The 13,885-nt window shown below is 33.4% G+C and overlaps 1 protein-coding gene across 1 annotated transcript in view; it reads left to right on the forward strand.

The window, feature by feature from the left end:
• Positions 1–13,885, forward strand: part of LOC142340317 (uncharacterized) — a 94,470-nt gene that overhangs the window by 14,898 nt on the left and 65,687 nt on the right. The window contains exon 2 of the mRNA XM_075390891.1: positions 12,193–13,457. Within this exon, the coding sequence (XP_075247006.1) occupies positions 13,218–13,457 (240 nt within the window). The 5' untranslated portion in view covers positions 12,193–13,217. The remainder of the gene's footprint in view (positions 1–12,192; positions 13,458–13,885) is intronic.

Below are 13,885 nucleotides of genomic sequence, written 5' to 3' on the forward strand. Positions count from 1 at the left end.
TTGAATTGAATGTCTATGGAAACTTTGAAACAACATTAGGAAAAATAAGTTGAGAGAAAACAGAGAAAAAACCATTTTTTCAAACGTGCTCCGTCCTTCTCATTCTATGCTTGGTTGACTTTTGAACTTACTGTCCCCAATTGATCCAAAATTCAATAAAACATGAAGTCACTATTCACATGAAGTCACTATATACATGGAGTATACTAGATTGAGGTAATTTTTATACAAAAACGTCAGTTTTTGGGCTATAAAAATATATAAAAGAAAACTACATTTTTGATTTGTAACGTAAGCCTTGAAAAGAAAACTTTTTTGGTGCGCTTTACATAGTGACACCTTCGAAATTGTGCAACACATGAGTTGAAAATAACTGAAATTTATTTCTTAAAAATAAAGAGAATTTGGACATAGTATTTCATTCCAATTTTTGATTTCATTTTTTTCGTTCAATAAAAGTTTTCAATTGGTGCTCTTTTTGAACTAAAAGACTGTGGTTTTCATTGCTAAATAATTGATAGCTCAATTGGTTTTTCATCGGGTAAAATTATATTAACATGAGAGAGGGTTCTGAAATATTTGTGTTTAGAAAATAGAAAGGCGTATTCAAGGTTGCCACGGAAAAAATGCTTCAGTTTGCGCTGCCAAAAATTTACAGTCAATAAATCTGTTCGGCTGAAAATAAAAAGAAATTTTTGAGAAACTTGAGACGTATGTTGGAACTTTCTCTGTTACTCACAGTCTCGCGCGAGTCGTCGTTTTGTTTTAAAATCAGTCACTCAGTGTGATAATTTTCAAACTTGATAATATCTAAGCATAATGGTTGGTCGAAAACGGCTGTCTTGACGTCTCCAAACGTATGCTTGAGCCGCCGTCATTTCTCTCTTTTACTAATAAAACACTGCTATTGATTTTTTTGTCATTGTGATTCATATGTTAGCTGCTATTCTCAATTCGTTCTCTGAGTTTATTATGCGTTCGGTAAATTAACCTGCTCCCATTTGTAGCATATTGGGTTAAGAAATGGAGCTCTGATAAACATCTTTAGGAGAGTTCGCAATTTTGGAGGAGGTTTTTTTTAGAGAAGGTTTATATTTTTGTAGCCCCTTCCATTGTGATGTTCGTTTGTCTATTCATTATGGTTTATGTAGCCTAAAGAGGTGCGACTAGCCATTACAATTAAAAATTGTTGCTATAAGTACAATGTGCATAGTTATATATGGTCAAATCAACGGGTGTGGGAGGGGGGAGGGGGGGGGGGGGGTTTGGGAGCAGTTCTAAATTAGTACCTTTAAGGTATTTGTTTAATGCTCTTTGCTTCGTAGGATGGTTGTGTTATAACTGGGTTGTTGTACTGAGTTCTTTTATGTTTCTATATATTAGGGTTGACCTCAGTGGATGTGTGCAGGGAGGGGGGGGGGGGGGGGGGGGGGGTGAGTTACGATATAAGTTGATAAATGGACTGATTTGTCTGATTAGCACATTTGTTTTACTCGGCTGGGCTGTTCTGTCATTAACAGACGTGCTATTATGAGACATCACAATGAAGTACTAAAAAGTCATTAATTTTATCGTCCAGTTATTGTTGTGCACGTATCATGTTATATGCATATATTATGCCGAGTATATATAGAAGGAGGAGGGAGCTTCGAAGGAGGGGTCCGAGACAATTCGGTGGGTGGGGCTAGACTGAACTAGAAGAAAGAGAAACAAAATTAAAGAATGAATTCTCAACATGGAATTCAGTACTTAAAAAGGCTCTGTTGCAGCTTCACTTGATAGCAAATAACATTTACCTTTGGAGATTATTTATTCCAGCTTAATGAAATAAGCAGTATTTTATTTATCTGTTCGTGTGGAAATTTATTTTGATCACTTCTTCAGTCACAAAGTATATCTCGCACATGTCTTAAAATCACTAAGGCTGAGCGAGCGCGTCACCCAAACGGGGCTGTAAATAAGCTGTAACAAGGTTCATTTTTGCCGAAAAAAATTGGCACATTCTGAAATTTAAAGCCGCTGGTTTAAATTAGGGCAGGACGCAATTGCGAAAATCCAAAATGCATGCTTATCGGAAATTGGATCTTTTCCTTTACCTTACACGGATATTGCTATGCATCTATTATTTTCAAGCATCAGCTGTTTTTTCAAAGCATATTCATGTGTATACATGTGAATAAGTTAAAATTCAAACAGCGTATGTAAATGCATGTAAATTGGTGGCGTGAGCTCCTTTCTACTTTAGTTCCTTTTGTTTTTTTTTTTGAAAGAAACTGTAATTTAAGAAACATATTCGTTAGGTTAATTACTTGCATGTTCACACGTATCGACTAAACAATCATCGGGAATTATTTACTATGCAGTAAATACAATGATACAATAGATGCTGTTCGTATATGTTCTCATATATTAAAAAGATTTAAATGCTCCAATTTGTCTATTTTTCTTTCAAAAAATAGGTGAATGATGAAAAAAAATGGCATGAATATTATACGAAAAGCTACAAGTTTTGTGTAAATTTAAAGTAAAGTAAAATTTCTCTGCATATAATTGAAGTCTAAAATTTTCGAAACATTTATTGCGGAAATTTTTCGTTTTTCTCGGAAAATTTTGAAATTGCATGCAATACAAAGTTAATATGTGCTAGCTATGCCATGTTAATATTGAGCTACAATTTGCGCTGCAATGAATGCCTGAATTCTCAGTTTTGCAAATGACGACGGTAATCAATGTAAATTACTATTAATTTAGTTTTTATCCTTGATACACATCATGTGCACCTTTATCTGATCCCTGTGGGTTCAATTATTTGGGTCCACGAATTTTTGGATTGAACCAAACCCAAATTTTCATCATAATCATTTATTTTAAATCAATTAAACATAACTTGTCAATTGTAACTGGTGCAACTTTGATTTTCGTTGAACCAATGGGAACCTAATTCTTTTGCGATGCAAAGTGTCAGGCAATGTATGTCTCTGATTCACTGTGTTGGGCTATTCTGTCATTCACGGGTGTGCTGTTTTGAGATATCATACTAACGTCCTGGATGTCATTAATTTTATCGTTCCCTTATCGTGCTGCAACTTTATTGTTTTTATGCATATAGTATACTGGAAGAGGGAACTATGAAAGCGGGGTCGGAACAATTGGGAGGGTGGCGCCAGAGTAAAATAGAAAGAAAGGTAAATTTAGGAATGGAATTTTCAACATGGATTTCAGCACTTAAAAGGCCTGATGTTGCTTTATGATTATTATTTTCGGAGTGGTGTAAAATAAGCAGTTGTTTATTTTTCTGTGTGAATTTTTTTATCCCACAGTATATTGCAAACAAGTCTTAAAAGTATAAAGGATAAGCGAGCTCATCTCCCAAATGGTACTGTTTGACAAATTAACAAATTTCGACTGTCGAGAAAAATTACGTGAGACAAAGAGAGCGTGTTCAAACTATGTAATGCTAATGTTGAGCAACAAATCGTGTTCTTAGTTGTCGCTAAGTTTCTCACTTTAGCGAATCCCGGCTGTAACTACTGTAGATAGCCATCGATATAGTTTTTGTTTTTGGTTGATTACTGAAATTAATACACATCTTATACAGTTTTATCTGGTTATTTGGGAATTGGTTAAATTGTTGCTTGAATATACAGAGCCCAAATAGTTGAACTGCCGATTATAGTCTCAGTATTTTTGTGATAAATAAACTAGATAAATATAACTTTTAGTTGAATCAATGACGAAAAGTGAAAGTTTTTGCTGCAAAGTCTATTAGCTGTTTTCTTTATTGATTATTGGTAAATTCGCCTTTGTACCGATGCCGTTGTTTTTTTGTGTAAAATTTATACACTAAAAAATTTTGAACCGATGCTTTTTTAAATTAAAACAATCTTTTAGTTTGCTCAAATAAAGCATCTAATAAGAAAATTTAGCCAGACCCACATTTGCAAAATTTGGCAAAACGCTTGTGCCTCTTGCAAAATTTTTTTGTTGCTTTCAATTCATTTATCACAAATTAGGTCGCCTCTGTGCTTTTTGTTTGTTGTTTTGTTTTAGTAAAACTGAGCCAGCTAAAAATTATGGATTTCAGTTTTAGCTAGAAAGAAAAAACTGCGCTTTCTTTTTAAATATTCTGTCTTGTTTTTGTAATTTTAAGTGAAATCTACCGGTGAATTAATTTATATCCTGCTTTACTTGAGTCATCAGTTGGAAAGAATTTTGAGCATTCATTTAACAAATGAGAAACCAGCAATATACGAAGAATATATAATGTTTTTTTTGTTGTTCTCTGGATCTGTATTCTGTTGTTTTCACAGTAATTAAGGTGTCGTGTTTGTGGTCAATTTTGGGATCTTTTCTGCTAGAGCCCCCCCCCCCCCGCTTAGTTAGGCACCCCCATTTATAAATGTTTAAACATATTGTTAAAGCTAGTAATCTTATACGTGAACATATACGAACAATATGCATTTACTAAAAGCTAGCACAGCAAAGGTTTGAAAGTATTACGTATGCAACCAAAATTTGTTGCATATAACGTAAGCATCAATAAAAATTTCTGTATTAGATCATTTTTGGTGTTATTGGCTACAATAAGGGCTTGATTTTTTAAAAATTTTTAAGGAAACTATTCTAAAAGTGCCTTCAATCTACCTATACACTCTTGTTTCAATGAAATGCAAATATCGCTCTTACAATTCGCGAAAACTTAGATTTTGGGGGGTGCAAACTTAACGGCTATATAAGGCTGGGGGGGGCGCTAGCAGAAAAGATCCCAATTTTGTACACTATGAATCAAGTCAATCAGTTAAATCAAATAGAGGGTGTGGTAGAAGTTAGCATTGGATTTCAGTGGCGAATTTAAGGATCGTTTCCAGTTTCTGTTAAAAATCAGCGTCTTTTCTATCAGTTTCAAAAATCCTTAATTTAATTATATTATTAACTAGTATTATAATATAACATTATAACATAATATTGTCAGATAATTATTTTTGTTTCATTCATATGAGACTAAAATATATTTTTGTTACACATGGGGTTAGGTGGTGGGGTAGATATAGGGGTAGGTTGGCGGAGGTAGGTTAGGTAGATAAGATGGCCTTATATGAGATAAAAATTTCTCGAAATAGCCGTTTCACTTTGAATTCTACTAGCAGTTCCTAATTACTATATATTACAAACTAAGCTACTGTTAAAGTCCATTGTTCGAAAACAGAAGTAAACGTTCAAAGCGGAGGTAAGTGTTCGAATGTAAAGAAGTCCAAATTGAAGTTATGAGAAAACTTAGTACTAAGTCAAGGCTATTATTTGCATAAATTGTCTTTGGAAACTCTCTGATATTTTTGTGTCCAGTTTCAACTCCGGCAAATTACAGATATAAATCCGGCATTTTTTCGCATAGTCTTTATAGAGGAGCGTTGATACAAGCTTATTCCAAATTTCATATGTATAATTTGCTCTTTTGCTGAAGATGGATTATAAATTTGAGCAAGTCTAACTTAGTTTTTTTTTAAGATCTGTACATTTCTAACTTAAAGTGTGAGCATAAAGCTTTTAAACATTTAAAAATTTATCATCTTTTCTCAAGAACTGATTTGACTGGTATAATATTCTTTGCTATTTGAGTTGAAGAAACATTGTTTAAGCAGCATTTGGAGAAACTTTGTTCACGCTTACAATTGTTTTCACGTCACCTTTGTTTGTTTTTCAAGTTTGCCGTATCGACATTTTCAAATCTCACACAAATATATACACCAAAAGACACACACATATACCAATAGCCTCGCGTTTTGATATACACAGTGAATATGTTCTAAATATTGTGGTATATTTTTGGTCCATAAAAAAGGGGGAAAGGGATTGAATTTACTTGTGTTGGCAAACAATTTTGTGATGTGTGTCAATGAAAGAACCCTTAACTTGGTCACTTGGCCATCAAAAGAATTGCAGCCGTGTCAAAAAAGTTGTTAAAGAGATGGGAATACACTATCTTAATAACAAGTTGCACTCTTTATATCCTAACCATGGCATGGGATAAATAATATAAACATCAAACACACAAATACATAAACAACTACTTACACAAAAAATATGCATATATTTCTATACTTAAGTAACATATTTTTACATGCCTTTATAGTTGTGCAATATGACCAATTTTCCGTTGAATTAATTTTCAACCAATTTAACTTCTTTTATGGAATTGATTTTTTCATCCAGTTTTCCCCCAAAAGATTTTGGAATGTTTAAATACAATTATATGGTTCTTGAACTGGGGCGTGGCTAAAAGGCTATTCAGTATTTTTGTCTAGTTGAATAATGGCGCTCTTATCAAATATACAATTGACTTATGTTTATATTAAAAAGCAACAAAAAATCTACTATAACTATTTCTTATCTTCTATCTTAACCGTGTGTGTATTTGTTTTAAAAAGCCAATCCGGACTTTTTGAGCTTTTTGCAAGATGTTGAGTTTGTTTGTATGTATTAGTATTGAATTACGCAAGGAAGCAGTAGAAACAATTGTTAAAAAATTGTATGGCTATTCGGTCATTTATGAACTAGTTAGTTTTAAACTGGGTAGTTAGTATTATTATTTGGCAAAGGTGCTCGTTTACTGGGGTTGAAATCGAATATCCTGAGAACGGGAAAGAGTCATTTTATTCCTTCCTTTTCCAGCTTTCCTTTTCCCATTTTAGTCAAAATAGCCCGTTCCCTGTTGAGGAAAGCAACGAGCCAGACCCTTACTGCAACAAAAACAACTTTGGCGGCCTTTGAATTAAATGGAATCGGCCATTACTGGCGTGAAATCTTCAACATTTCTGTCTTATCAAAGTCCAGTTAAACCAAAAAATAACAAAATAGCCGCCATTTTCTATTTACAAAAGCAGATCGCCCATTTTAGCCCCGAGTCTTCCCCTTTTGAACCCAAAAATCGGGCTTAAATTAAATCGTATTGAGCGCATATTTGCCTGTAATTTTTATTGACAAAGTCGAAGCGATTTTCTCTTGAATTCTTTCAAAATATTTCACAATAAAGCCAGATAAATTTGTCTCCTCTCCATCTTATTTGAACAGTGCAGCTATACTAATTTACATAACTGGCGTTAGCTTTTTCCTCAATTTCTACATGCGGTCACGTTAACTTGGGCAACCGCATTATTTGATTAAAAATGGGCGGTTGGAATTTAGCCCGACTTCAAAACTACACTGTTTAATACAGACAATGACAACGGTTGGCCCAATTACTTACCCGTCAATAAGTTTGTTTTGGGTTTTATGTCACAAATTGTGTTTTTAAGGGGACCAAATTTTGATTAGAGCTGCTTTTCCAAAGCTTAATTTTGTGAAATATTGTTTCGAATAGGCGAATTGAATAGCGGCAAATTTGAATTTGAGGTCTGTTATTGAGCAATGTTTTGAAAGATCGACAACTTTTGATACAATCACGGGAAATTTATTCCGCAAATTAGCTTTCCTAAAGTCCCACAGACTCCGCCTGAAAAGAGTGACAGAAAATTCTGTAGGTTAAAAAGTGAATTTTGACTACTTTACTTTGAAGACCACAGAGAAGCAAACTGAATTCGCTGACATTCCTCTGGCACTTTTCAGGTTATCGTCTATTTTGTCTTTCAGACTCCCAAGTTTACTTTCTGCTCAAATCTTTTTAGTGAGTGTTTTTCTTTTGAAACCAGTTCATTGCACATTAGCGACATTTAGACCATTTTAGTTTTTTCTTTGTCGCACAGTAACTTACTTTGAGAAGTTTTTTAAAAGATGAATCAATCATAATTTAGTTTCAATTTAACATCAATTGTCTTGCTGCTTCATTGATCAACGTTGACTAAAACAAACTTTTCGTTTTATTGTTCGAACCCAAATTTTCGGAGGTGGATTTTTATGCCACGCCTGCGGCCAATTATTATCTTTTGTGTAGAGAATTGAAAGTGATATCATTCAAAAGCACTTAAAAAAGGAATCGATCTAGTGAAATCGTTATTTAAACTTTTGCTTCCTTTGAGAAAGTTTTTTTCACTGTTTCATACATTAGAAATCAAGAAATCAATATTTGACAACAAATCAAAAATTTATGGGCGTGTGTGAGTGGTTCCCGTTCGTGTGTATGCGTGTGTGTGTGTGTGTGTGTGTGTGTGTGTGTGTATGTGTGTGTGTGTGCGTGCGTGTGTGTGTGTGTGTGTGTGTGTGTGTGTTCGTGTGTTTGTGTGTATGTGCGTGCGTGCGATCAACTTTTTCAATCTCAAAATTGATATTTTGAAAAGGTAATAGTTGTTCTCATTGTGTTATTTATGTTTGATTGATTTTTATATTTGGTCAAAATTTTTCTATCAGTAGTCGACATCATTTTCTCAAACCGCTACTATTTCTGTGTTTGTTTTAAAATTGCAGTTACGTTTTTGTTTTTTCTCGAGCCACAATTTTGACGTTTGTATTTGACTCCTATGAGAATTTCAACTAAATTTAGATGAAAACACTTATGCAATTTTGTGAATACTGTCAGTGTCAAAAAATGATATCAGAAATGGGAAAACCTTGCACTAAATGTTAATTCCTCCAGCTGTCAAAGTTTCATTGAAGTAAATTATTAGAACCTGTTTTAGCTTTATTTTTCTGCCTTTTATCAAGTAAATGCAATTAGAGAATTTGAATTCTATTGGGCCGTTGTCTGTTTTATAAGATCTGGTCCTATTTCTTTGACTTCAAGTTGGAGTACTGATTTTCGTTGCCGATTAGTCTCTATTTTTTGGCTCAGCTGATCTGAGGCAGTATTTGTTTTCATGAAACATTAGGGAATTTTTGGTTTTTGCCCCTTTTCGAAGTTCTTTTTGTTCTGGCACTTGCTGACATCAATAACTTGCTCTCTAATGAGTCTTATTTGGGGGTTTTTTTGAATGATTTCAGTTCAACTTTGACCGTTTCAACGATTGTGACACGCCTCGTTTTACCCGTTACTGTAGTTTTTTTTGTTGCCTTGTCTCTAATTTCATTTTTGTCGGGTCTCATTGGCTATCAAATTAAGCATAACTGGGGCTTTTTATGGGTCTCAAATAATAGCAGATGGCGTTAATGTTTTTGACACTACTCGAGTTTTGCCTCAACAGGTGTTTAGTTCGTTTTTGTTTTGATGGAGATCGTGTTTGCTCTATCATGACTATCTTGAAGCGAATTGTTTCAGTTTATAGTGTTAGATGATTTTGATTGGTGCTTGCACATGCTGTTAATTTTGTACGTTGTCCCTTAACTGTTTTTTTGAAATTTTTAATATGTTTTATGATAATGAATAGCGTTATAGGCGTTGATGTGTTAATGTTTGATTGCGCATTTCATGTTTTGTTCTCATGAAAAGATTTTTTGGTTATGTATGCTTTTTTCTTTTGCCCGCTTTAATTAGAATTGTTCATGTTAAACTGTGGAATATTCACATCTACTGTTTTTGTCGGAATCATTGAAAAGTTTTTTTTTGAATTATGCAAACAAGACGATTTCTTAGCTATTTTTCTCTAGTATCATTAGGTACTGTTTTTCTCTTTGACATTATGAATTTATCCATCTACAAAGCAACTGCAGCTGTATTACGGCAGTTTATCAGCCATATTTAATAATTTTGGACCTTTTTGACACCCGGTGGAGACATCTACTGAAGCAAATATCTTGGTTTGAATAGTTGCTGTGCTTTGAGCAGCAAACCGCGATTGGCCTTGTTTGTTTTAATGATTGAAATTAATTTTGATTATATTTTTGACCGAGTGAGCATAACATGTTTTGCTATCGTAAGGCAACCAGAACAGATGCCATCTATAAAATTGATGAAGACTGATAATTGTTTTCTATAAAAAAGCCAGTTGTTTCTTTTTCACACGTTCACTTCAACAAGAATTGTATCGCTAAAGTTCAACATTGCTGGATGACTCGGTAATGGGCTGCTAAACTTATCTTTTTATAAAATCTTTACCTAATTTACTTTTGAAAAAGTTTTTAGTTTAACATTCTTTTTTAGAAAAGCAAACTTTGCTTCCAATTTTTCGGAACTGGTTGCCAGGGTTTTTGTTTCTCACAAGGGCAAAAAGTGATATTTTTTTCACCTTTCACTAAACTTCGGGGGATTTTGGTTATTTTCTTAGTTTGGAACATGCAGCCCTCATTTTTTGACATTATGCATAACCTCACCTAGAGTTAAATGGGCAGTATAAATAATCAGAAAAATTAATTTATATTTTTAACTGTGAACAAAAAGGCTTTTCAGAGACTTTTTGATTATTTTCTCATATCTTGAACGAGTTTAAAATAGAACATTTCGAGGAATTTTGGCTTCAAGTTCTATTAGGCATGGTATTAGACTGATTTTGCTTGACCAGAAAAGATGTAAAACTTGGGATTATTTATATTAGAAATCATTCGGATTAGTTGTTTGAACCAGGTGGCTCCTCTCAAAAGTTGATCTAGCTAATTTTTCGGGTTCTCAATCAGTTAGAAGGACTGGTAATGATTTTGTTTGTTTTCATTTTGTAGATGTTGGGTGTGTACCTCTTGTTTTTTCCAAAAAGCCTGTTTTGGATTTCGTAGTATTTTCTTATTAGGTGAAATTAATTTACTCCTCCGACAGTTCGTTTTTTTGAATTTTTCAAAAAAAAAAATTGCTGTTAGTGGTTTCCAAATAGAGCACAACTGAAAGGTCTTTTGACGAGAAAAAGCTCATCACTTTGCCAATAAAGATAAACTTCAGTTGGTGATCCCTATAAAAAATATCGCTAAGCACTAGGGGAGTACCTTAAAATTTCGAAAGAGTTTTCATTTGTATTACCTTTTGAATTGTAACCATACAATGTAGTAATAAGTAGTAGTCAAGGCTTGTTGTGTAGCAATCGCCAACATTGTTCAATTTCATAAATTTTTAAAGGTCATTGTTTATATTGTATGCAAAAAAATCACGCATACGAGTTCCTCAAAGCCTACGTGCAACGTGGAGAAAGGTGGCGCTGGAATATAATCGCAAAAGAGTGTTTTAACAATCATATAAACTCCATCCGTAACTGTGGGCTCAGATTGTTGCAAATTTCGTTAGGCAATTGATTATTTTTTTGCTGAGAACTAATAACAGATCATGAGAATTGTGTCATTTGGTTCATCAACAGTCATAGACATTCCCTAATTAGCTCAAATGGGTCACAATAATTTCTCTGTAAATGAGTTTAATTGGCAAGTTCCCGGTTTTAAACGCAGATTTGAGGCTTTTGCCAGCAAATGGGTATTTTGCTTAATGTTTGTTCAAGTTGAAATGAATTGTATCTGATTGGCTTTTTAGACGCCATGTTTCCCCACTATTACCCTGAATTTTTATTGAGCGTTTAAAAACATAAATGTTTTAGTTTTATGTGATAATCTAGTGGCTAATGTCGGCAGTTGATTTTTAAAGGAACTGAAAACGAACAAAGTCATTTACGTTTCTTCAAAAAATACTTATGAGAAAAAAATCCAGATTTTCAGAAGACGTTCCTATTTATAATAACTTATCCGATAGTGTAGAAAAATGAATAACAAAATTTACATTGAAGAAAAGTTTAAAGAACATTTGTTGAAAGTAGTTTAACGAGCCAAAAGTAATTGAAATCAATGACATCATCGACAATGTTGGATTTCAGTTCTTAAATAATTTTTTGCCTTCCATTAACTTGATACCTCACTTTGAAAAAATAGTTGGATTTCTTATTATTTTGCTTCTAAAAATAGAGCTTTAATTGACAATCAATTTATAAAGCTCTTTAAATTTCGACACTCTTCCAGACTTTTAACTGTACATTGCCCCTTTTTCCATTTGTTCAAAGATTTGCATTCATTAGTGTTTTTTTAATAAAATTAATCATTGTTTTTTGAACGATTTGCTTGAATCATTTTTGCTATTTTGCATAACTTGGCTCAAGTTTCGCTTGATGAAGATATGACATAACGACTGAATATAAGAGAATAACGCAAGCGATTGAGTTTATTTTGTGCCTGTGTTTTCAAAATTTAGGTTTTTAACAAATCATTGTTATTATCACCAGTTGATTTCAAATCGATAACTGATTCCTTCATGCTGCTGTAAATTAAAAATCTCGAGTAACTGACTTAGTTTGGGGATATTTTGAACGAGTAATGTGGGTTTATTTTTGAAACTTATCATTATAACCTGTTGATAATGTTTAGATGAACGGCGGTGCAAAAAGGAGTCATACATGTCAAAGATTTCTTATCGCTGACAAACATTGTTCACAACATCATGCAGCTTCGTCCTTTACGCCATTGTAAACAACAACAGCACAACAGGGAAAAACAACAACTAGCAGCTACAATATTGTCGTAATGTTGTTTGGTTTTCAGCAATTGTGGTTATTAAATAAGTTATCCTTAGTTACCAATGCACAGTAATATCTATTCACAGCCTTTTTATGACCCGCTGTAGCCGTACAAGACGACCTACCTTTTTTGTATTATTATTACTTATATCATCATCATGATGCCTTTCTTTATTTCTTCATCAATTTTCTTCCTATATGACTGGTAGTTTTATTTACTTGTTTGTTTTTCACACCCCTTGGCGCCAACAACCTACCCAAAATTAGTCCCGTTTTGTATACCAGTCCTATTCGAGTTACCTCTACCCCTTTTCTTGTTTTTACCCTAGCCCGGTTTCGACGCCTCTAGCTTCCATATTTCCAAACTGTTCCTGCCCCTCACAGATTTTTTTTACCCCTGACCCCTAAATTATTGTGCTATTACTGGTTGTTGTTTATCCATAGCTTTTCTGTATAACACACTATTTGTGTCTATGTTAGTCGGCTATGTTTGATTGAAAAACTCATAAAATAATTTATTTTATCATAGAATATCGTCAAAATTAGCCTCAAGAAAAGTACATTCAATATTTATGCGAATAGTCAATGCAGTGAAAATTTATGTAGAATGCGTGAATAGAAAAAAGTTTTGAAACAAAGATTGTTTTCTACACTCAACAATTGAGTCAAAGTTACCTATACACTAGTAGATCGTAAGAATGCTGCCTCATACAAATTTTATCAAACAACTTTTTCATTGGAATCTATAAAAGTTAATACTGTGTCATATTTTCATTGGTTTTCCAAAATTATCTCAGTTTAGCATTTTGAATCTACTAACTCAGTAGTTAATTAGTTATTAGAATCGATTATAATATTACATTACCTTTAGTTACCATGGTCGTAACTAGCATGAAATGTCGTCTGCTACTAAACAGGGTCAAATCTTTGGTTATCATCAATGTTATAACTTTACTGGTTATGACATCTTCTCTCATTCCGAAATCAGTTCACGCATCCAGTCGTCTTGGAAAGGCTGATGGGGATACCAAGTTCGTGTTTAAAGTTGCTGGCATATTTAATCAGAGTCTGAAAGAGGTTTACACGAGTTATGAAGATGCGCTCGACAATTTACAGGTAAATTTTATTTCCCTTATTGAGATAAACAATTTTTCCCTGTTTCGATAGACGAAAAACTAAAAGTCTGAATGGTGAACAGCTTTAAATTGTACACAACAGAACTTAAGACAGCGCGTCATGTAGTTGAATATTGTTCACTATTTGCCTAAGGTGATTTTTCTTTTTCGAAATGTGTTAAAATTGCTTTTAATATTTTGCTGAGAAACTAGTTTTTTTTTCATAGATGAAATGGTTTTTAACACTGCAGAACTACTTCCAATACAAAAGACTGATGACACTAAATGTTCAGAAAACAGAATTTATGATTTTGTCTGCCTCTCAAATAATTATATCCGAGCATCAGAATTCAGCAACTTATTTAACAGATGAATTGACTCTTATAAATGTAAAATTTAATTTGTCCCTTGAAGATTTCAACCAAAACC

Source organism: Convolutriloba macropyga, chromosome 5 (assembly GCF_964194025.1).
Source record: "Convolutriloba macropyga chromosome 5, txConMacr16.3, whole genome shotgun sequence".
Taxonomy (NCBI): Eukaryota; Metazoa; Xenacoelomorpha; order Acoela; family Convolutidae; genus Convolutriloba; species Convolutriloba macropyga.